Source organism: Miniopterus natalensis, chromosome 7 (assembly GCF_054644295.1).
Source record: "Miniopterus natalensis isolate mMinNat1 chromosome 7, mMinNat1.hap1, whole genome shotgun sequence".
NCBI lineage: Eukaryota > Metazoa > Chordata > Mammalia > Chiroptera > Miniopteridae > Miniopterus > Miniopterus natalensis.
The window spans coordinates 23,530,902-23,553,570 of record NC_142087.1 but is presented as its reverse complement, the minus strand read 5'-3'; the positions used below and the strand labels follow the sequence as shown (position 1 = coordinate 23,553,570).

At 35.9% G+C, this 22,669-nt stretch overlaps 1 protein-coding gene across 6 annotated transcripts in view; it reads left to right on the top strand.

The window, feature by feature from the left end:
* The window catches only part of TASP1 (taspase 1), a 246,458-nt gene that overhangs the window by 9,726 nt on the left and 214,063 nt on the right, over window positions 1–22,669 (top strand). For 5 of the 6 annotated variants that reach the window (XR_001603125.1, XM_016212011.2, XM_087818871.1 and 2 more), the window contains exons 4-5: window positions 11,093–11,213; window positions 15,835–15,919. Coding sequence is in view for 5 of the 6 variants with exons in the window: in XM_016212011.2 (XP_016067497.2) it covers window positions 11,093–11,213; window positions 15,835–15,919 (206 nt within the window). In the remaining variant the exon portion in view is untranslated. Of the gene's footprint in view, window positions 1–794; window positions 1,059–11,092; window positions 11,214–15,834; window positions 15,920–22,669 lie in introns of all 6 variants that reach the window. The other variant, XM_087818872.1, reaches the window with a different exon arrangement.

Sequence of the window (22,669 nt, the reverse complement as noted above, 5' to 3'; positions counted from 1 at the left end):
GACTTGCTGCTGGCATATCTAGGTTGGAAAGGAATATTGAGAAGGGCTGATATGACCCCCTTTCTCTCACCTAACCTGTAGCAGGTTCACTTGTGGGATTTCTTTGTGAGTAGCTGCTTGATCACACCCTGCTTCCTACCCCACTTAAGTGTTTGCTTTTTATTGCAAAAAAGTAGGGGCATCTGCTTTACAGTCATTTCTGTTTATTTGGGAGGTTAAAAATGACTTCTGTTAATCAGCACCTCCATTTGGCCTCATATTTTTTTCTTTTGCAGAAATCTTCTTTTCATAAGCAGAGGGTAGCTGAGTATTTTGGTGGTTCCTTGTTTCCTCCTCTCCTCCCCTTCCCCATGGGGCTGATCACATTGAAAAGACAGCTCGATGCATTTAGCTCACAAGCGCCCATTAACCGTAATGTGACTGATGAGTCTAACTTTAGACCTACTACCTTTGAAAGTCTTATTTTTCTCTTCTACTGCTAATACCTTTTATTCTCTGTAATGGGAAGAGGTCCTGTTTTTATGTATGTGAAGCAAGAAGTTTTACCTTTTTCCTTTTTTAGTACTTAAAATTTTTTGTTGCATGAAAAAAGTTTTTATTGCATGAAATTTGAGTTTTGACTTTAGATGTTCTTTTTCCATTTTTTCAACTTAGTGTCATTGATTATTTTAGTCAAAGACCCTATTTTGCCTGTCTGTTTAGCAGTATTTCCAGTGGTGCTTCAGTATTTCTGTGTATTCCAGCTGTTTATAGAGTCTTTATGTTTCTCTGCATTTTTTGTTTTATTTTTTGAGGTGTACACACAGTTACACTTCATGGAGTTGCATCCAGCCAAGTATCCATGTTCTTCTTGTGAGGAGGCAGAGAAAATCACCTCTCCCAAGACTTTCCACCTTCTGACCAAGGGGAATGTGTCGTGAAGAGCTGTACGCAGATGGAGGCAACTTGTTTGCTTGTTCTGCTGCTAGAGCATTGAGTTAATTAGAAGACAGGCTGTGGGTGGCCATGTGCAGACAAAGAAGCACCAGACAGAGCCCAGTTAGCCTGGGACAGTAAAAGTAAGTTACGCTCTTTTTAAAACACTTCTGAGTACTGATGCTGATTCTTGCCTTTCATACTAAGGGGCAACTTGTAACTTACTGTTTGTGTTTACACATTAGGTACATCTGTTCTTTTTCTGAGACCCTAGAAATGAAACGTGCAGCACAGAGCACCTGCTTAATGGAAAAGCAGTGCTTTTCTTCCCTTTTCAATTTTTAGACTAAAAAGAAACCTGAATGAATTATTACATTTTAGATTACTTTTACACTGCAGCAACACTGTGTGTTAGTTTTTAACCAGGTCAAACACTTAAGTACAAAACTTGTTGTGTTTTACTTTGTACCGATGCTTCCCCTTTCTGGCCATTTACTGGTGAGCTGCATTCATCTTGGCTGAGCCTGTTGGAAGATGTGGTCCAAGACCAGATTTAGCAGTTCCTGAAGAGCATGTAGCTTTACATGTGAGCCCTTACTTGCTTTGGGGCTGTTACTCTCTGAGGATATGTTATCTTTGGGAATTCAGTTTTGGGCTATTTTGAGTTACATTTGGTAGTGTATAGTAGTTGGTCGTAATCCTGTGTTTTAGCTGTGTGGAAGCAATTTAGACTTTTGGATTAAGTGTAAAATATTTCTTGTCCTATATTAATAGAGATATTAGATTCACTGTTGTGACTGTTGAATGATATCCTGTGTGTGTATGTGTGTGTTTGTGTGTTTGGATGTATATCATTTGAGGCATCAATTTTATAATCTGATTTTATTTATTTATGTATTTTTTTGTGCTTTTGGTGATGAAGGAGCTAGGGTAAGGAGAGTTTTCTGTGTTCAACAAAATCACAGGCTGATGTCATGAAGGTCAACCTGAAAGACTGCCTTTAGATTTAAAGTTTTTGTGCATCTCTCAAACCCAGGCTCTTATTCACAGTCTGGAAAGGAATGAGAAAGTGATAGAGTTTTTAGGAATCCCATCAAGAGATCCTGCTCTAAAGCAGAATAAACCTTTTCTCCCATTTATTCTCTCTATCATCTAATTTTTCTATGGGTAGCAGGCTTTATCCAAGTGTCAGAATAACGAAGCCTGCATCTCACTACAGGAAAACACACAGCTTCAGGTTGAATCCAGGAATCTTGGTTGACAGAAGTTCTTTGGCCGTTCCAGCTGCCCGGGGAGTTAGTACTGGCAGTCACCCTCACTCAGGGTCCAGCCTCCTACAGGGTGTACATGCTTCCTGACTGTTCATGACATGTATGGACCGTAACACAAGGTGTCAACACTGTAGCGCTTACTAGACTTCTCACAAAATTCAGAGTGAAGAACTTATGTTTTCCTCTCTTGGAATATGTGCAGATGTTAACATTTTCTAGTGGGTTGGAAGTCTTCTTAATAAAAAGCATAGTTACAAGTTCCTACTTATAAGTTAGTAACCTCCTCCCCATTCTGACCATGTCCTCACCTCACGGTAGAAGGATGGTTTAAGTTATTATAATCCCATGGTCTGTTGGGACTTTTTTGAGTGATATTTTCATATTATTGTCAACATGGTTAAAAGGTGTAATTAGGTTGAAGGGAAGTGAAAGTGTATGCCAGACTTAGCTTTACTAGAGCAGCAGCTACATTTGTCTTTTCTATTGTAGCTCATGTGGAAAAGACAATTTCAGGTGGCGTGTGTGCTAAACTCTTCCTGGACATCATAAAGAATCCAACTAAAATAAAGTTTAAAACTATTTCAGATGTGCAAGTCTATTGAAGCCAATACTTTATTTTAGAGATTTGTGTTATATTTGACAAGTAACTCTTTGTACTGCGATTCTGTGGCTTTCAATAAAAAAGAAAGAAACTGCTGTGATGTAATTTTTCTGCATAATTATATATATATTATGAAAATTAGATTGATAATAGAGAAGAGGTAAGGACAGATGTGCAGTGCTTTTTTATTAAAGTATTTTAAATAATAAATTAGAAGAAAACATGGTTCTATTTTTGGCAGACTGTTGTATGCCAGATTAATAAATGCTCTAATGAACAAATATCAGCATTTGTGGCATTTATTCTGACTTTTCCAGAAGGGCTTGGATGCTTCCAGAAGATCATAAAAAGTCTTAGTTCCTAATACGTATGCTGTTGTGTGCGAAGGTTTTTTGTTTTTTTTTTTTTAACATAAATTACGTTTTCTTTTGTGTAATTGAACAGTTAAAAAAAATGAACTGTCACAGGTACTAAAGCTGCATATTCAACATCCTATATTTGACTCAAGTGTTCACAGTGTGATGCAAACAAATGTTCTCTCAACTTGCTTCCAGGATAGCTAAAATATTACTTTAACACATGTTTAGAGTAGAGCACTGTAACGATTTGGCGAGATGTAATCCTGGACTGTCTAAGTTGAGTAATTTCCTCAGGCATTCCAACTTTGATCAACCACAGCAAGAACTTTTAGCTTGTCTGTAAAGCAGCCAGTGCATCTGTAAATATATCCTGAGGTAGAGAGAAAAGAGAGAATGCCAGAAAAGAAAGAACACTTTCTATCCTAAGAAGCAGTTGCAGAATGAAAATGGAAAGTTTTTTGTTTTCCTAGGAACCCTTTTTAGGTAATTGAGCCTGTGATGCCTAAGTATGCCCTGTGGTTCAGTACTAATGAATGAAAGGTACTTCATTTGGGCCTATTAAAAATGTTTTCTGGCTAACTCTGCTGAAACTTACTGGATAAAATCCATTAATTGTTAAATTTTTCACTCTTTATTAATATATTAATTGGCTAAAAACCTAAACAATAGTATGTATCTCAGTAAAGCATGTCTTCATTGTTTTAAATTGGCCAATATTTGGGTGAAAATATTCTTACATGACCCTGTTTTGGATAATAACTCTAAGAACAGACAGTACCACTAAACAAATAATCTCATATACCTTTTGTTTTTAATACATGGATGAAAACAGGTTTTCTGGCTTTTATTTTCAGTCATCTGAAAATGAATTTGCAAACATCTGCTGGTTTCTGTATAGAGGCATGAGCTAAGAATATTTATAATGGTAAATCAGTCTCTGCTATGCGGTAGCTGCATGTTTCCTGTATTTTTAGACACAACATGCTCATATCACATGAATATAACTTTTCCTGGGGATCTTTTAAGGTGTAATTAACAACTGCTTACAAACTGGATATTTAAATCAGATGATCTATTTACCTTCTTTCTGATCTTGTTTTGTGTAGTCCTGTGATATCAGATACCATGACCTCCAATTAGCAGTTGTGAAATTCTGCTTTTTTAGGTCAGTATTGTACCAAACATTGGGAAGAATTCATACTCTTCTTGTGATTTTCATGTTGCAGATCTCTACTCTCCAATTAGTCAGACGTGCAGAACAAGGTAGACACAGTTAAAGAAGATTTACTACTAATAAAAAAAAGATTTTATAGTTTCATTTTCATTTCATAGAGCATTTTTTCAGAACTGGTAAATTTATATCTTTTAAGCCCTTCCCCTGTATCCTAAGAGAGGTGCAGAGAAATGCAGAATGCACAAGTCGGGGGGAAGATGGAAGGGCCAGGCCTGGAGAAGCTAATTGTGATGTTCATACCAGGGTACTGGAGTGGATTTCTGAGTTGGTTACCTTGTTACCGTTCCTTTGTTTATCCCCAGTTTTCCCCCCTGTAAATATTGTCCATCTGAATGGCATAATTTCTTCAAAATTTAATCCTTGTTTAATTTCATGTGCTTATTGCCTTGATCTCGAAATCACTAAAGTATGCACTGAGAACGTAAGAGCCAACTTTTACAAAAACTCTATAGGATCTGGTATCTAATTTATAGATAGATTCTCGTTACCCTTTAGTTATTTTACCTGTTTATCTCTTTGTCATATTTTGCATGTTACTTGAACATTTATATTCTCCCTCCCATGTAACTATGTAAGTTTTGTATGCAGGTTAAATTTTTTTTAAAAAAAAATTTTGCTCCAAACTACTAACTCCAAAGAGAATACCATCTCTTAACATCTTGATAATTGCAGTTTACCACTGCATAATGTTGTAGGTGAAGTATGCACATTTATTGTAAAGAGACAGTTTCTAGACATTTTCAGAGTGAACGCAGCTGTGTAATCAGCACCTCGGTCAGGAAACGGAACCTTTTCAGCCCCCTGGAAGGCCTCCCATGCCCCCTTCCAGGCACTCCAGGGGAAAGCCTGTTCTGGAAGGGAGTCATGCAGTATGGAATCCTTTGTGTCTGCCTTTTTTGTTAATTGAGGGGAAATTCATACAACACAAAATTAATCATTTTAAAGTAAGTAGTTCAGTGGCATTTAAACATTCATAATGTTATGCCACCTCTACCTCTGTCGTGTTCTAAAACATTTTTATCTCTCTAAAGGCAGCCCTGTACCCTTAAGCAGTTGCTCTCCATTCCCTCCTATTTCAGCCCCTGGTGACCACCAGTCTGCTTTCTCTCTCTGTGGATTTACCCATCCTGGAGAGTTCATGTAAATTAAATCATACGATATGTGACTTCTTGTGTCTCTGGCTTCTTTCACTTGGCATGATGTTTGAAGGTTCATCCACTTACTCCTTTTTGTGGAATATTAAACGCTATTCGTGCATATACTGTAAATTCCTTCTTTCATTCATTTATTGGTAGACATTTGAGTTGCTTCCACTCTTGCTATTGGGGATAGCGTTGCTGTGAACATCCCAGCACAAGTATTTGTTTGAGTCAAATTGCTGGGTCGAATGCTAATTCTGTGTTTAACTTCTTGAGAAACAACTGCTTTCCACAGCAGCTCAACCATTTACATTACCAGCCGCAATGTACAAGGGTTACGATTTCTCCACATTCTTGTCAGCACTTGTTATTTTCTGTTTTTTGTGATTATAGCCATCCTCGTGGGTAACTCATTGTGGTAATGATTTTAATTTTTCTAATGACTGATGATGTTGAGCATCTTTTCATGTGCTTGTTGACCATTTGTATATCTTCAGAGAACTGCTGAAGTCTATTCAGGTCCTTCACCCATTTTTAAAATAGAGTGGTTTTTTGGTGGTTGATATTGAATGTTGTAGGAATTCTTCATATATTCTGGGTACCATATTATTATAGCATTTCTCCGTATTTCTGAAACTATGTCAAAGTAAACACTTAGAAGGAAGAATAAATTGTGACTACCCCTGTGGTCTTCTTATCTCCCCCTAATAGCCCTTTGACCATGCCCAGTACCCCTTGTCTTCTATCCTGTTTCATTTTTCTCTGTTATATTTATTACTATCTAATGTGGCATCTAATTTACTTAATTTCTTATTGTCTGTCTCTCTTAGCTAGACTTGAGCCTCCATGTGGATGGCAATGGTTTAGGTCAAGGATTAACAAGCTATGGCCTAAAAGCCAAACCTGGACTGCTGCTTGTTTTTGAATGGCCGGTAAACTAAGAATGGTTTTTACTTTTTTAAATGGTTGAAAACCCAAAGTGTTTACTTTGAAAAACAATTAGAATGTCCAAAGCAGGCCCAGAAAAAAAAAAAAAAGATTGAAAAAAGTCAAGAGAAGAAGAATATTTTACGACACCTGAAAGTTACATGAAATTCCTATTTCAATGTTTATAAATGAAGTTTTATTGGAACATAGCCATGATCATTCATTTGTATATTTTCTCTGGCTGCTTTTACACTAAAATAGCAGAATTGAGTAGTTGTAGAAATTTCTGTGTGGCCTGCAAAGCCTGAACTATATAATATATCTGGCTCTTTACTGAAAAGACTTGCCTGGCACATAGGTGTCCAATAAATATTTTTTGAATGAATGAATCTTAATCTATACCACCACAGAAGACTCTAAATTGGAAATCTTTCAACAATCCAGTTCTTGAAAATTTGAGCTTAATTGGCTACTAAACAAAAAAATTCCCAAATGATTTTTTGGCAGTACATTTTCATTGGCCTCAATTCATCCTGTAAATACTGAGAACTGATGATGAAATACCAGGGAATTTGTAATTCTTAGGATAGAATCAGGTAAGATAGATATATTGTACAACTTTTACCAGTGGTAGTTTGAAAAAGACTATAACAACAGTGGAATGTACATCCTGTTTGTATTCACTGTTTTTAAAAAAATTCAAAAAATTGTTTGAAAGCTATTTGTTTTTTTCCATTTCTCATCAGCTTTACATTAATTACTAAAGCCACCTGCTTATTAATGAAGACAATAATTCAATTATGTTTTGATATTTTAGCCTACTTAATTTTGAATAAGAAACTGTATTATCACCAAGTTGTATTCTTCTGTATTTTAGTCATCTTAATGATGTTGTTGAATTTGCACTTGAAAAACAGGGTATGAGTACTAACACATTAGTGATTTCCTATAAATGTCTAACTTCTCCTTAAAGGAAGATTGGAAGTTGGACAGATAGAAATCATTTTATGTAAAAATGACTTTATAGTGTGCCAGTCTAGTTTTTGTACATTTGAAAACTAAATTGTTTGCATCTGTAAGAGCTGTTAATAGAGGCCTCATAATAGATCTGTACCCCAGAGATACAGTGTACCTCATACTCAGAGCCTTGCAAACACTTCTTTTATTTTATGGTTTCGGCAAAGGACATTGGATGGGTAATGCAGGTTGTGGTTTATAGTGAAAGAGTAATGCTTTGCAGATCTTTGCCTTGGCTTGGTGTTTCCAAATATTATTAATAGGAAAGGGTTTCCATGTCAGGGTGGGGGTGTAGCTCCTGACTTGCCTCTTGGCCTTCCTGCCCTCTCTGTGCTGGGTTAAGCAGTCAAAGGGATCTTACCTTTTACAAGCTTTGTCTCTTCTGAAAGGTATGAATAAGCTTAAAAAATGTTTTGCTTTTAATAAAAACTGAAAATACTGTTGCCTGAATTTATTTTATTTCTCTTGTTGAAATTGTGAAAAGATTGGATTCTTAGCACTCTACATTTTTCTGGTATTTCTCTGTAGGAGTAACCTGTAAGAATCAGTAAGTATCAGTTTGTTTAAGGGGTTATTGTTCATAATGGTTAATTATTCTGTTGATATCTAATTGTAATTAACTCCATTCATTCTGAAAAAAAATATATATATTTTTAAATATATCTTTATTGATTTCAGAGAGAGGAAAGGAGAGGAAGAGAGAGAGAGATAGAAACATCAATGATGAGAGAGTCATTGATGGAGCCCACAGCCCGGGCATGTGCCCTGACCGGGAATCGAACCCTGATCGCCTGGATCCCAGGTCGATGCTCAACCGCTGAGCCACGCCCGGCCAGGCTGAAAATATTTATTGAGTACCTACTGTATGCTCTGATTCTCTAAGTGCCAATCTAATCTCTTTCCCCTCCCCTCCTCTTTTTAAAAAGTGGAATCTTTTGGGACTTTGTCCCCATGACATTTATTTCTATTGTAAAATTTTATATTATTAGCTTTTTCACATATTCTCTTGTTGGAGATCATGTATGATATGGTCTTCATATAACAATACTAGTGGTATATTATTTTTAAAAACTTTATTCACTGTATTAGAAAAACAATGTAGTGGTTTTTTAAAAAGAATTTTATTGGATTTTTTAACTTTGTTTTTATCATTGACACTATTACAGATTTCCCCATCCCCTCACTTTTGCCCACCTCCACCCGCCCAGCCCCAAACCTCCTTTCCCTCTGACCATCACCACACTGTTGTCTGTGTCTATATGTCATGCATGTATGTCTACTCATGTACAGGTTTTGTGCAGACAATTCATTTCTCTTGCATATATACTTAGAAGTAGAATTGGAGGGTCAAGTGGTAACTCTATTTAACTTTTTGAGAAACTTCCAGATGTTTTCCAAAGTGGCTAAACCATTTTACATTCCCACCAGCAATGTATGAGGGTTCTAATTTCTTCATATCCTTGCCAGCACATCTGTCTTTCTGATTCTTTTTGATGTTATTGTAAGTGGAACTGTGGGTGTGAAATAGTATTTTATTGTGGTTTTGACTTGCCTTCACTGATGACTAATGTTGTCAAGCATCTTTTTATGTGCTTATTAGCCGTTTACATATCTTCTTTGGAGAAATGTCTACTTACATCTTTTGCCCATTAAAAAATTCAGTTATCTTTTTATTTTAGAGTTGTAGAATTTTTTAATATATCCTGGATACAAATATCTTATGAGATAAATGATTTAGAGTTTTCTCCCCACTCTGTATTTTTCTACATTTTTTTTTATGGTGTACTTTGAAACACAAAGTTGTTAATTTTGATGAAGTCCAGTTTAATTTTTTCCTTGGTTGCTTGTGCTTTTGGTGCCATATAACATTTGCCCCTTTGTTTTCTTTGAAGGATTTTATAGTTTCAGCTCTTTCATTTAGGTCTTTGATCCCTTTGAGTTAATATTTGTATATGGTGTGAGATAGTTTAACTTCATTCTCTTGCGTATGGATATCTAGTTGTCCCAGCATTATTTGTGGAAAAGACTACCCTTTCTTTATTGAATTGTTGTGGCATCCTTGTTGAATTGACCGTAAATGGGAGGCTTATGTCTGGACTCTAGTTCTATTGCATTGATCTATCTGTTTGTTAGTGATATGTGTATTATCACACTGTCTTGATTACTGTAGCTGTGTAGTAAGTTGTAAAACTTAGAAGACTGTGAGTCCTCCAGTTTTGTTTTTCTTCTCAAGATTATTTTGCCTATTCTTAATCCCGTGCATTTCCATATGAATTTTAGGGTTAGTTTGTCAGTTTCTGCAAAAGGAAAAAAACCGCTGCTAGGATTTAATAAGGGATTGTTTTAATTCAGATCAATTTAGGGACTATTGCATCTTAAAGATACTAAGCTTCCATTTGTTTAGGTCTTTAATTTTTTTTTAATCCTCACCTAAGGATATATTTTTATTAATTTTTAGAGAGAGGAGGGAAGAGAGAGAGAAACATCAACGTGAGAGAGAAACATCAATTGGTTGTCTCCCGTACTTGCCACCACTGGGGATTGAACCCGCAGTCTAGGTCTGTGCCCTGACTGGGAATCAAATCCACAACATTTTGGTGTATGGGACGACGCTCCAACCAACTGAGCCACCCTTTAAGGCAGGTCTTTAATTTTTTCAACACGCTTTTTAGTTTTCAGTATACAGGTCTTATACTTCTTTTGTTAAATTTATTCATAAGTATTCTTTTTGCTTTTATTGTAAGTGGAATTGTTTTCTTAATTTCATTTTTGGATTTTTCATGGCTAGTGTGTAGAAATAGAGTTTTGTATATTGATCTTGTATCTTGCAACGTTGTTGAACATGTTTATTAGTTCTAATAGTTTTTTAGTGGAGTCCTGAGAATGTTTTTGTATACAAGATCATGTCATCTTCAAGCAGAGATAGCTTTATTTCTTCCTTTCTAATATAGAGGCTCTTTATTTCTTTTTCTTGCCTAGTTGTCCTGTCCAGAATACCTGGTATAATGTTGAATAGAAGTGGTAAGAGTGAACATTGTTATACTGTATTGTTCCTGATCTTAGAGGAAAGCATTCAGTTTTTTACTATTAATTATCCTGTTAGTGCTGGACTTTTTGTAGGTGCCTTTTATCATAATAAGGAAGTTCCCTTCTATTTTTACTTTGTTGAATTCCCTCCCCCCAATAAAGGATATTGGAATTTGTCAAAGTCTTTTTCTCTGTTTACATGATCACGGTGTTTTGTTTTTTGTTTTTTGTTCCTTTATTAATGTGGTGAATTACATTGAGTTTCAGATATTAAACCAAACTTACTCTCTGGCCTCCCTCTTTTTCATGGTATTTAATTCTTTCATTTTTTTTGTTGCATTTGATTGGCTACTATTTCCTTGAGGATTTTCGGTGCCAATATTCATAAGGTATTTTGGTCTGTAGTTTTCTTTCCTCATGATGTGTTTCTTTTGTTTTGTCCCAGTAGTGTTGCTATCATATAATGAATTGGGTCGTGTTCTTTCCCTCTCTAGTTCATGGAACAGTTTTATGAAGGATTGATATTAAATATTCTTCAACAATAAAGATAAATTAAAAAAAAAGACTAAAGGTATTTTGATTTTTTTGTTTTTATCTTTTAGGATTCTCCTTTTACAAATGCAGGAATGGGATCTAATCTAAATCTCTTGGGTGAAATTGAGTGTGATGCCAGCATTATGGATGGAAAATCCTTAAATTTTGGAGCTGTTGGAGCACTGAGTGGTATGTGGACACTATAACACACTATCGCTGTTCTTTACAAAACTGAATATTACCATTCCATGCCACCTAAAGACCGAGTCCAGTTTTTCCACCATTCTTGCTTGGAATAGCATTGAAAACAAACATTCTTTTTTTTCTTTTACTGAATTTAAAACATGAAATTTTAGCTACAGATAGTCTTTGTTAGAGTTTGATCACTCTCCCCCATCCCCTCGAGAGATTAGAGACATTTAAAGTGTGTTAGCATAGTCCATTAATTTTACAATTATTTGAAATAATATATTTTTATTGTTAAAAAATTCAAATGACATACAAGTCTACCTCGGAAATATTGTGGGTTCTGTTCCAGACTGCCTCTATAAAGTGAATATCCCCAGAAAGTGAGTCCCGTGAAGTTTTTGGTTTCTCAGTGCATATTAGAGTTAAAAAAAAATAGGTTCCTGTGGAATTTCTACATACACGATTATATCACCTGCGAATCATGGCATTTAAAAAAAAAAAAATCTTTCTTGATTTCACAGAGAGGAAGGGAGAGGGAGAGAGAGAGTTGAAACATCAATGAGGAGAGAGTCATTGATCAAGCCCGCAACCCGGGCATGTGCCCTGACCGGGAATTGAACCACGATCACCTGGATCCTAGGTCAGTGCTCAACGGCTGAGCCACTCCCAGCTGGGCATGGCAGTTTTGCTTTTTTCTTTCCATTGTTTAAATTTTTAATTTTTTTTCTTGCATTATTATACTGGCTATGACATCCATAGCAGTGTTGAATGTAGGTGGTAATAGTGTCCATCCTTGCTTTTCCCCTATTTATAGGGAGGACATTAAATATTTCACCTTCTGGATGCTGCTAGTTGTAGGATTTTCATAGATGCTCTTTATCACATTGAGAATGTTTTCTTCTAGTCTTAGCTTGCTGATAGTTCTTGTTATAAATGGGTATTGAATATCATTAAGTGCTTTTCTGCATCTACTGAGATATGAAATTTTCTGCTTTATTTTGTTAAATGTGATAAAATTTATATTCCATTCTTGGCATAAAATCTTCTTGGTCGTAAGTTTTTATTTTTTTATATTTTGCTGATGTCAATATTTTTGACATCTATGACTGCATAATAGATAGGCTTTAATTTTTCTTTCTTATAATATTCTTTTCAGGTTTTGGAATCATGGTATGGCTGGCCTCATAGAATGAGCTAAGGATTTTTTCCCCTCTGATCTTTGAAAGAGTTTGTGTATGATTGGAATGATTTCTTTTTAATTGTTTGGAGGAATTCATTAGTTATTCTAAATTAGTAGTGGAGTTTTTGTGGGAAGTTGTTAAAAACGGGATCCAATTTCTTTAACGGTTATAAGACTGTATTTTCTTTTTCTCGTTTGTGTTTTTTAAGGAATTTGTCTTTCTCATGTAAGTGTTCAAATTTATTTGCCTAAAGACATTTTAGTTAGCTTTCGTTATTGATTTCTAGTTTAATTTCACTGTGGTCAGAGAACATATGCTGTAAGATTCCAAACCCTTAAAGCTTTTTGAGACTTGCTTTATGGCCCAGATTATGGTGTGTTTTGATAAATATTCCATGTGAACTTGAAAAGAATATGTATTCTGCAGTTGTCGGGTCTGTGTTCTACCTGTCAGTTAGGTCTATATGATTATTCATTTGTTCCAATAGTCTGTATCCGTTCTGATTTGTGTGACAGGTAGGAACGGGCATTTCAATTAGGTTTAATTTTCTTTTATTATAAAATTTTATTGGTATTCAATGAAGTTTCATATGCTTAAAGGCCATTAACATTTTTCTATGAATTGTGTATACCTCCTGTGTGGCTTGCCTTTTAAAACTCTATTTATAATGTGCTTTATCTTATTGGAATTTAAAATTTTTATTTGTCAGACTTATTACTTTCTCTTTTGTGGCTTTTGTATTTTGCATTTTTTAAGGTTTCTCTCATAATTACAAGTATGGTCACCTATATTTTCTTCTGATACATGTATAATACATTTTTATTTAACTCTCGAATGCATTGTTTATTTTTCTGAAATGACCAGCAAATTACCCCTATGTAATTTATTGAATAACAACAGTAATAATTACCATTTATTGGGTAACTTACATACTGTGCATTTTTAACCAGTACTTTATATATATTAAATCATTTAGTTCTCACAGCAACATGAGGTCAGTCCTTTTTCCTGTTTTACAGCTGAGGAAACTGAGACGCAGGAGAGATTTAGTAATTTGTCCAAGGTCACTGTATCAGTTGGGGTCCAACTCAGAGACAGAAACCACGCAGTGGTTTAAACACGAGAAGTTTCGTATAAAGAACTACCACACAGTGCTAGGACAGCAGCTGTATAAAGACTGGAAGAAAACTCAAAGTGTATTCCAGGGCAGAAGAGTACCCAAGGAGGGGTAAACTTACAGAAGGTATGGTTGCAGCCTGCTAACTGTCAGGCAGAGAAGTCGCTGGGGAACCCGGGCCATAGTCACCGTGAGAGCAGGAACAATCTTGGGGGGCTCAGGTGAGCTTAACCTGGTGGGTGGGCATACAGAGGTCAGGAAGCCATGGTGATTAAACCTCTGTTGCACAGGATAACAACTGGGCTTTTGGTTCATGAGACAGTCAACCAGATAGGACATTTTGCCATGTGTACCTGTGGGGCTGAGGAGAAGATGTGGGGATCAGTGACTTGAGCTGGGTACAGTCCTGTTCTTTCTGGGGCTGTCAGCTGTGCTGCTGTGGCCTTAATCAGGAGCTGGGGAAAACATGTGGCCAAATGCTGCAGAGAACTGCACCCTGCAGCCACTTAGCACTGGAGACTACCACAGGGGCCAGATCGTGGAGGAAGACTGGTGCTCTCCGGGAGCCTGGCTAGCAAGCCATCCTTCCTCCTGCAATGTGTCACCAGTGCCCTCTACTGACAAAGTGTATCAGTGTGCCAGCTGGCAAAGGGAACATTTAAAGGGCACTTTTCCATTTTTATGGATCAGGCAACAAAGGGTGAATTTGTAACTGAGAACCGAATTGATAGCTGGGACAATTATAAAGTAGTCTGACTCCCAGCACTCTGTGTTCTTTCTGCCTCTCATCTATACCCTATCCTTGGCCTACGCATTTGACAAACTATCTACATCATGTATTAAATATCCATATTCACACGTGTCTGTGTCTGAACTTTAGCTCTGTTCAGTTGATATATTTGTCTTGTACTCAAACCACACTCTTTTCATTAGGATAGCTTTTAATACACATGGTTTCTCATTGGGGTGAGTACTTCTTAATTTTTTCCCGAAGTTTTCTCTTGAATTTAAGAGTCAGCTTGTCATACATCAGAAATCTTTTTTAAGTTTTGAATTAAGAGATTTGAATTTATAAGTTAATTTGGCAATTATTAACATCTACACTATTGAATCATTTATCCAGAAATATATTTTAAGAGCTCAGAGATCTGAGCTTTTTTGTCCTTTGGTATTTCTAATGTTTTGTGTGTGACAGTTTTTGGTATTAAGCTAAATATGTAGTCAGTTTTATTTTATGTCACTGTGGTGGTCTTAATTGAAGTTTTTATAGGCTCTTATATCCCACTGCTGATTTTTGTTTGTTTGCATTAGTAGTGTCCTGAGAACCATCCATATGTTAGTGGTTAAGGGTGTAATCTCTGGCATTAGCTGCCTCTGTTAAAATCTCAGCACTGTGATCTTGAGCAGGTGAATTAACCCTCTGGGCAGATGTTTCCTCAGTAATGAGATAGGGTTCATAACTGTATTTATGTGATAGAGTGAAGGCATCATTTAAGTAATCTGATTTCATTTAAGGGATTGGCGGTAGGCCTGGCACATATTAGATACTAAGTTACTGTTACTGTCTCCTGTCCTTAGATCATCATCATAGTTGTCATCATTGTCACCCTGATAATGGCTTTTGCACTAATGCTTACTGCCCTGTCATTCGTTCCTCCCAGATAAGCACCCATTTTCACTTTTCCCATTCTGTTTTCCCTCCTGGGAACAATCTGAACCACACTTAGGTTACAGTTCTGAACCACACTTAGGTTACAGTTCTGAACCACACTTAGGTTACAATCTGAACTGTACTTTAGGTTACAATCTTCTCTGTACTTGGTCTCTTCTCCCCATCCTTACCTAATTCGCAGGACTTCCTTTATGTTCAGTCCCTCTTGCAGGTGAGCTTTAAAATATTTGGCCATTACTTTTCCTCCCCAAGGCAAATTCAAAGCTGTTTGTAACCATGTTTATTCTTTTGACCAAATCTGTGGTTCTGATTGTAGGCACCACATTTCAGTTTATTTTTCTATTCCATTATTCAGAAATCTATTAAAAAGGACCCTAATTTAAATGTGTATAATTTCAAATCCAGTCTTTGCTGCTGTAGTGTATGACAAAACATGTGAAGGTATGTTTTATATTCTTTTCTTGCATTTACTAGGTATCCATGTATTTATTTGGTCTGTATTCTTTATGATAACTAAGAGTTTTTACTAGTGTATAACAGAAGAGTTTTCCATGATATTGAAATGTTGTTTTTATTGAAATTGCCACAAAACTGAGTGGGAAAGGTGAAGACATTTTTTTGACTTAATTTTCTGCCAATTTTATTTTATAGGAATCAAGAACCCAGTCTCAGTTGCGAACAGACTCTTGTGTGAAGGGCAGAAGGGCAAGCTCTCCGCTGGCCGCATTCCTCCCTGGTAACCACTTTGTTCTGCCTGACTTTCCCTGGGTCTTTGGTGCCTGCAGTGTGTGAAGGCTATTTTTATCCACAGAGGATTGATGCTGTTGGTTATACACAGCAGTAGCTTGCCTTTGAGTTGAAGACTGACTTTGTTCTGTGATCTTGGAACACTTTGTACGCTTGATAGAACTCCGGATGGAATAGAATATTATGGATTAAAGTAGAAAAGAGATCAGAGTTAATTTTTGGTTTTGTAGTTGATTATAGGGATGTTTTTGCTATTACTAAGTACTCAACTGGAGTCTTTTTTATAAAGCTTTAAAAGTATCTTGCACATTCTAGTCCAGAGTCTAAACTAATTTTTAATCTTGAGAAGTTCTTAGAATAAAAGTACTTAATTTTTCTCTTGTGCAGAAACACATTGTGACACTAAGGTTAGTCAGATAACCTTTTCTCCAGCATTAACATTCAACTTTCATTAAAAACACTTCGAACTTTTCAAATGGGTATAAAAGTAGAGAGAACACTGGAAAGAGCCCTTAAGAACCTGCCGTCCAGCTCCAGTAATTAGCACTGCTTTTGCTCTTCAGCTATTTCATGCATCTCTTTTTTCTCTAGTATTTTAAAGCCAGTCCTCGACACCCTGTTTTACCCTCAGATAGTTCTATAAATTCGTTTGTTTGCAAAACATAACCACCATCCTGCTTGCATGCCTGACATTATTTAACAAACAGGCCCCAGTGCTGTCTCATCCTCAGTGAGTGTTCAGCATGCCTGCCTGTGAAGTTTACATTAATGTTCTGTGTTGGAAGTTGTGACAACAGTACTCTAGGAATCACTTTGACTGTCATAGAAAATAAATTTATATAGTTTTGAAAAATCTTGAAACCTTTTACCTAAGTTAATTAAAGGTATTCTTTTTATCATATACTTCTTAAGTGTTTAATTGTGGTACTAGAAAGGTTGACCACAAAATTTTCAAATAAATATTAATTTTTAATATTTGTTTTCAATAAAGCAAGGGTAAGGGATTACAAATATGATTTATTGAGATCATCTCTAATATGTGTTTAATTATTACCACAGTGTTTAAGAAGTATAAAATACCAATAAGAAAAAGACGACCAAAGTTCTAAAAATGGATAAAGGATACAAATAAAAAGTCTCCCGTACCCCTATCCAGGGGGAGGGGGAGAGAACCTCCTGGCCAACTGACAGAGAGAGGCCAGGGCCTGCCCCAGCCCCTCCCTGCCCACCCCACCCATCCCCCAGAAAGGACTGAGAGTACTTTGCATAGATACAGAGTCAGAGGAGCAGGACCAGGGAGGCTCCCCCAGACCCTCCTAGAGGCTTTGGGGAGGGGGTGTTTGGTCAGGGCTCTCCATGAGGGCCTCACAGGTAGCTCTCGCCATACAGGGTTGTAGAGGAGGACTTGTAGTCGAGGGCACCAGGCACCAGGATCTCAGAGGGAAGGTGGGGATGGGAGAGTGGGTGGGGAGAGATTAATCGAAGAACTTTTATGTTTATAAGCATAACCCATGGACATAGACATGGGTATGGGGAAGGTTGAGGGGTAGGGTGGTGGGGGTAGGGTCAATGTGCGGTAGGAAGGGATCAGTGGGAGAAAAAACGGGACATGTAAATACACAAAAAGGTGCTCAATCATAATATTAATCAAGGAATTGTGAATTCAAATGAGATGATATTTTCACCTTATTTAAAGTAGAAAAATTAACAAAGACTAATAATATCCAGCATTGTTGAGGGTGTGGAAAAATAGGTTTTTTGTTTTACTAGTGGTGGGAACATAAATTGATATAGCTTGTTGAGAGACATTTTGACATTATTTATTAATGTAAAAAATTGAGAATGCATGTACTCCAGCAATTACATCTTAAGACAACACCTTCGCATGTACGCAGGAAAGCTTGTACAGCAAAAGAAGGCTACAGCAGCGTTGCTTGTGACTAAAACTGTCCACAAGTGTCCATCAGTGGCTAAGTAAACTATTTTCTAGTTGTATTATTAAATACTCTGCAGCATAAAAGAGAGAAACATTTATTATATAGTAACATGGATAGATCTCTAAGTTGCTGAATATGTTCAGTTTAACTAGCATTTTCTTAAAAAATTACAAAATAATGTGGTGAATACCTGTTTCCTACCACCCAGGTTAGGAAATGAAACATTACCAAAAGATTTGAAGCCGACTAGACTGAACCCTTTCTAATGGCATCCTTACCCTTCCCTCTGTCTGTCCTACACCCTTACCCTCACCCTATCATTGCCCCTGCCCCTAGATAGTAGTTGTCCTGAATTGAAGCTCTTTTTATTCTCATATGTTCCTTCATAGTAACATCACATATAATACTATAATTTTCTAAGGCTACATATATGTACATAGATGTACAAAAAAGGTCTGGAAAGGTTACCAAACTCACTGTGATTACCTTTGGGAAGGAGGAAGAACGGAAAAAGATAAGCCAATTATCAAAGGGGACATGTGTGATATTTTTATATTTTACAAACGAAATATAAAAAGTGATGGCCATTTTTCTGTTAAAATGATGTCATATAATGATGCTACACTTGTTTGGAACTAGCTATCTGATTTTCTCATGTATTTAGTTCTTCAGCTTTGTTCTTTGTTTTCAAATTGTTTTGACTATTTTAGGCATTTCCATTTCCATATGAATTTTAGAATTAGCTTTTCAACTTCTATAAATAGCTGCTAGAGTTTTGATTAGGATTGCAACATATTCATTTACTAAGAATTTCTTTAACCTCTTTGCACAGTGTTTTATAGTTTTCACTGTACAGGTCTTTTACAGATTTTATCCAATTTTTACTTGAGCATTTCATTCTTTTTGATGCTATGATAAATTGCATATTTTAAAAATACTAATTTTCAATAGTTTATTGCCAATATATAGAAATATGATTGATTTTATTATAGTGACATTCTATCCTAGGAATCTGCTAAATTCATTTGTTCTATTACCACTTTTATAGATTCCATAAGATTTTCTACGTGGATAGTCTTGTCTTCTGGGGATCTAGTTTTATTTCTATTCTAATCTTGATTCCTTTAATTAATTTCTCCTTCCTCCCTTCCTTTCATTTTTTTTATTTTTTAAATATATCTTTATTGATTTCAGAGAGAGGAAGGGAGAGGGAGAGAGAGAAACATCAATGATGAGAGTCATTGATTGGCTGCCTCCTGCACATCCCCACTGGGGATTGAGCCTGCACCCTGGGCATGTGCCCTGACCGGGAATCAAACCACGATCTCCTGGATCCTAGGTTGATGCTCAACTACTCACACCTGGCCGGGCAATTTCTTTTTCTTTATTACACTAGATAGGGTATGACCTCCAACACACTATAGACTAGAAGTGTGAAAGTGGACATTCTTGCCTTGTTTGTGATCTTAGGGAAGTAGCATTTGGTCTTTTACTGTTAAGTATGATGGTTGCTATAGATTTGTCATAGATGTTCTTTTTTATATTGAGGAAGCCCCCCTGTTTTTTTCTTTTTCTGTTCTGCTTTTTTATTTATTTATTTATATTTATTTATTTAGATTAATTTATTCTTCTTTTAAGAAGACCCTTTATCTTTTCATGTAATGTTGGTTTGGTGGTGATGAACTCCTTTAGCTTTTCCTTGTCTGGGAAGCTCTTTATATGTCCTTCGAGTCTCAATGATAGCTTTGTTGGGTAGAGTAATCTTGGTTTTGGGTCCTTGCTTTTCTAAATATTTCTTGCCAGTTCCTTCTTGGCCTGCAAAATTTCTGTTGAGAAATCAGCTGACACTGTTATGGGAGCTCCCTTGTAAGTAACTAATTGCTTTTCTCCTGCTGCATTTAAGATTTTCTCCTTGTCTTTAACCTTTGGCATTTTAATTATGATGTGTCTTCTTGTGGGCCCCTTTGGGTTCATCTTTTTTGGGTCTCTCTGCACTTTCTTTTTTTTTTTATAGTCTCCAGAACTGTTTTTATTTTTAACTTTATTGATTTAAGAGAGAGAGGAAGGGAGAGAGAAATACTGATTTGATTTTTCCACTTATTTATGCATTCATTGGATGATTCGTGTATGTACCGTAACTGGAGATTGAACCAACAACCTTGGTTTATGGGGACAATGCTCTAACAAACTGAGCTACCCAGCCAGGGCACTCTCTGCACTTTCTAGACTTGTATGTGTACTTTCTTCACCAGTTTTGGAAAATTTTCCATCATTTTTTCAAATAGGTTTTCAATCTCTTGCTTTCACTCTTCTCCTTCCATTATCCTCAATGATGCGAATGTTAGTACGCTTGACATTGTCCCAGAGGCTCCTTATACTATCGTCATTTTTTTTTGGATTTTTTTTCCTTTTTGCTCTTCTGATTGAGTGGTTTTTGCCTTCTTTTATTTCAAATTACTGATTTGATTCTCAGTTTCTTCTACCCTACTGTTGATTTCCTGTAAATTATTCTTCATTTTAGTTAGTGTGTCCTTCATTTCTGGCTGTTTTTTTTCTTATGGTTTTCATGTTCTTTTATATGGTTTCTGGCCTTTTTTATGCTGCTGAAGTTCTTTTTAAGTCCAACTACTCTTTCCCTAAATTCATTGAGCATCCTTATAACCAGTATTTTGAACTCTGCATCTAGTAGATTGTTTTTCTCTATTTTGTTTAGTTCTTTTCTTGAGTTTTCTTCTGTTCTTTCATTTGGGACATGATTCTTTGTCTCCTCATTTTGGCAGCCTTCCTGTGTTTGTTTCTGTGTATTATTATGTAGAACTGCTACATCTCCCAGACTTGGTAGAGTGGCCTAATGTAGTAGGTGTCTTACTGTAGGGTCCAGTATCTTACTGTAGGGTCCAGTGTAAAGAATTTTTGCATCTTTGTTTATGAGAGATATTGGCCTGTTTTGCTTTTTGGATATACAGGGATATATATTTCATCAAATTTGGGAAACTTTTGGCTATCACTTCTTCAGGTATTTTTGCTGGTATTCCCTTCTCTTCTATTCTTTAGGACTTCAATTACACATCTATTTGACCTCTTGTAGTAGTCCTATAGATCACCGATAATTTGTTTACTTCTTCCATTCATTTTTCTCTTTGTTTCATTTTGAATAGTTTTCATTGCTGTTTTCAAGTTTAGTAATTATTTTTCTGCAATATCTTGTTTGGGACCCTCTATACCTGTTAATCTCATCCAATTTATTTTTCATTTCTGACATTGTAGTTTTTTTATCTTCCAGAAGTTTGACTTGCATCTTTAAAAAACTGTCATTCATGTATCTACTTAATATGTTTAATCTTTCCTGTAGCTCCTTGAACATATGAGTAGTTATAACTGTTTTAATATCTTTGTTTATTAATTTATCATCTTTACTATTTTTGGGTACTTTTCAGTAGAATGATTTCTCTCCTCATTATAGATTACATTTTCATGCTTCTTTGAATGCTTGGTAATTTTTTATTGGATTCCAGACATTGTGAGTTTTACCTTATTTGGTGCTGGTTATTTTAGTATTTTAACAAATATTCTTCAGCTTCATTCTAGGATGTGGTTAACTTATTGAGAGGCAGTTTCATCTTTTCTGGTCTTGCTTTATACTTTGTTACATGCAACTAGGGAAGCATTTAGCCTTGAGTTAATTTTGCTCTGCTATCCAGGCCAAACCCTTCTAAGTACTATAACAGATGTACCTAGAATGAAGTTTTTTTTGCTTTGACTGGTGGGAACAGGAGCTGTTTCTGGCTGTGTGGACTAGGGGACTGTTTCTTCTAAAACTTTCACATTGTTCTTCCTATGCTCTGGGTAATTTCCTTTTACAAACACACTGATCTCTACTCAGCTGAAGACTAGAAGGGAACTCTACAGATCTCTGGAGTCCCTTCTCTGTGCAGCTATCTCCTCTCTGGTACTTTGCTCTCTGAACTGTGGCTACCTTGGTTGGCTTCTTTGGATGCCCAATTCAGAGAGACTGCCAGGCTCTTCCTGAATTAACCTTCTAGTGCTGTGCCCTGGAAACTCCAGGCAGTAAGCTGGAACAGTCCAAGGGTTTACCTTGTTTGTCTCCTTTCTCTCAAGGATCACTGTTCTATGTTGCCTACTATCTAATGTTTAAAAACTGTTGTTTTCTATGTTTTGTCTGACTTTTTTTTCATTGGTTCCAGGCAAGAGTGTAAATTTGTTCCTTGTTACTTCATCTTGTTTAGAAGCAGGAATCTTTTACAAAATTCACTGTATACTTGCCATGGTTTAAAAAAAGCCCAATTCTCCGAGTTTCCTAGTGTACTGTTTCTTTAAAAATACTAGTTAATATATTGTAGTTTATAAATTTATTAAAATTTTTGATTATATTACTTTTGTTGTATAAATGTGAAAAGAAAACTTGAAAGCCTAAAGATTAAAAGAAACATAAGAGACCTATCAGTTAATCAGAAGGTATAGATTTAGCTGGATTCCATTCAAATCAAACAGTTTAAAAAACAAAATAAAAATAATAGCAAAATTTTGTAAGACAATCAGGGATATGTGAACATTGATTGGCTATATTTTGCGTCTAGGGATTTATTGTTAAAACTTTTTAGGTGTCAGTTGATTATGTTGTGGTTATGTTTTTTAAAAAATCATTTTTTGAGATGTATGCAAAATATTTATATTTGAAATTCTGTGATATTTGGGATTTGCTTCAAAATAATTTGGGCGGAGTTACAAATAAATGAGATTAGCAGTGTGTTAAATAATTGATGAAATAGGTTGATGATCCA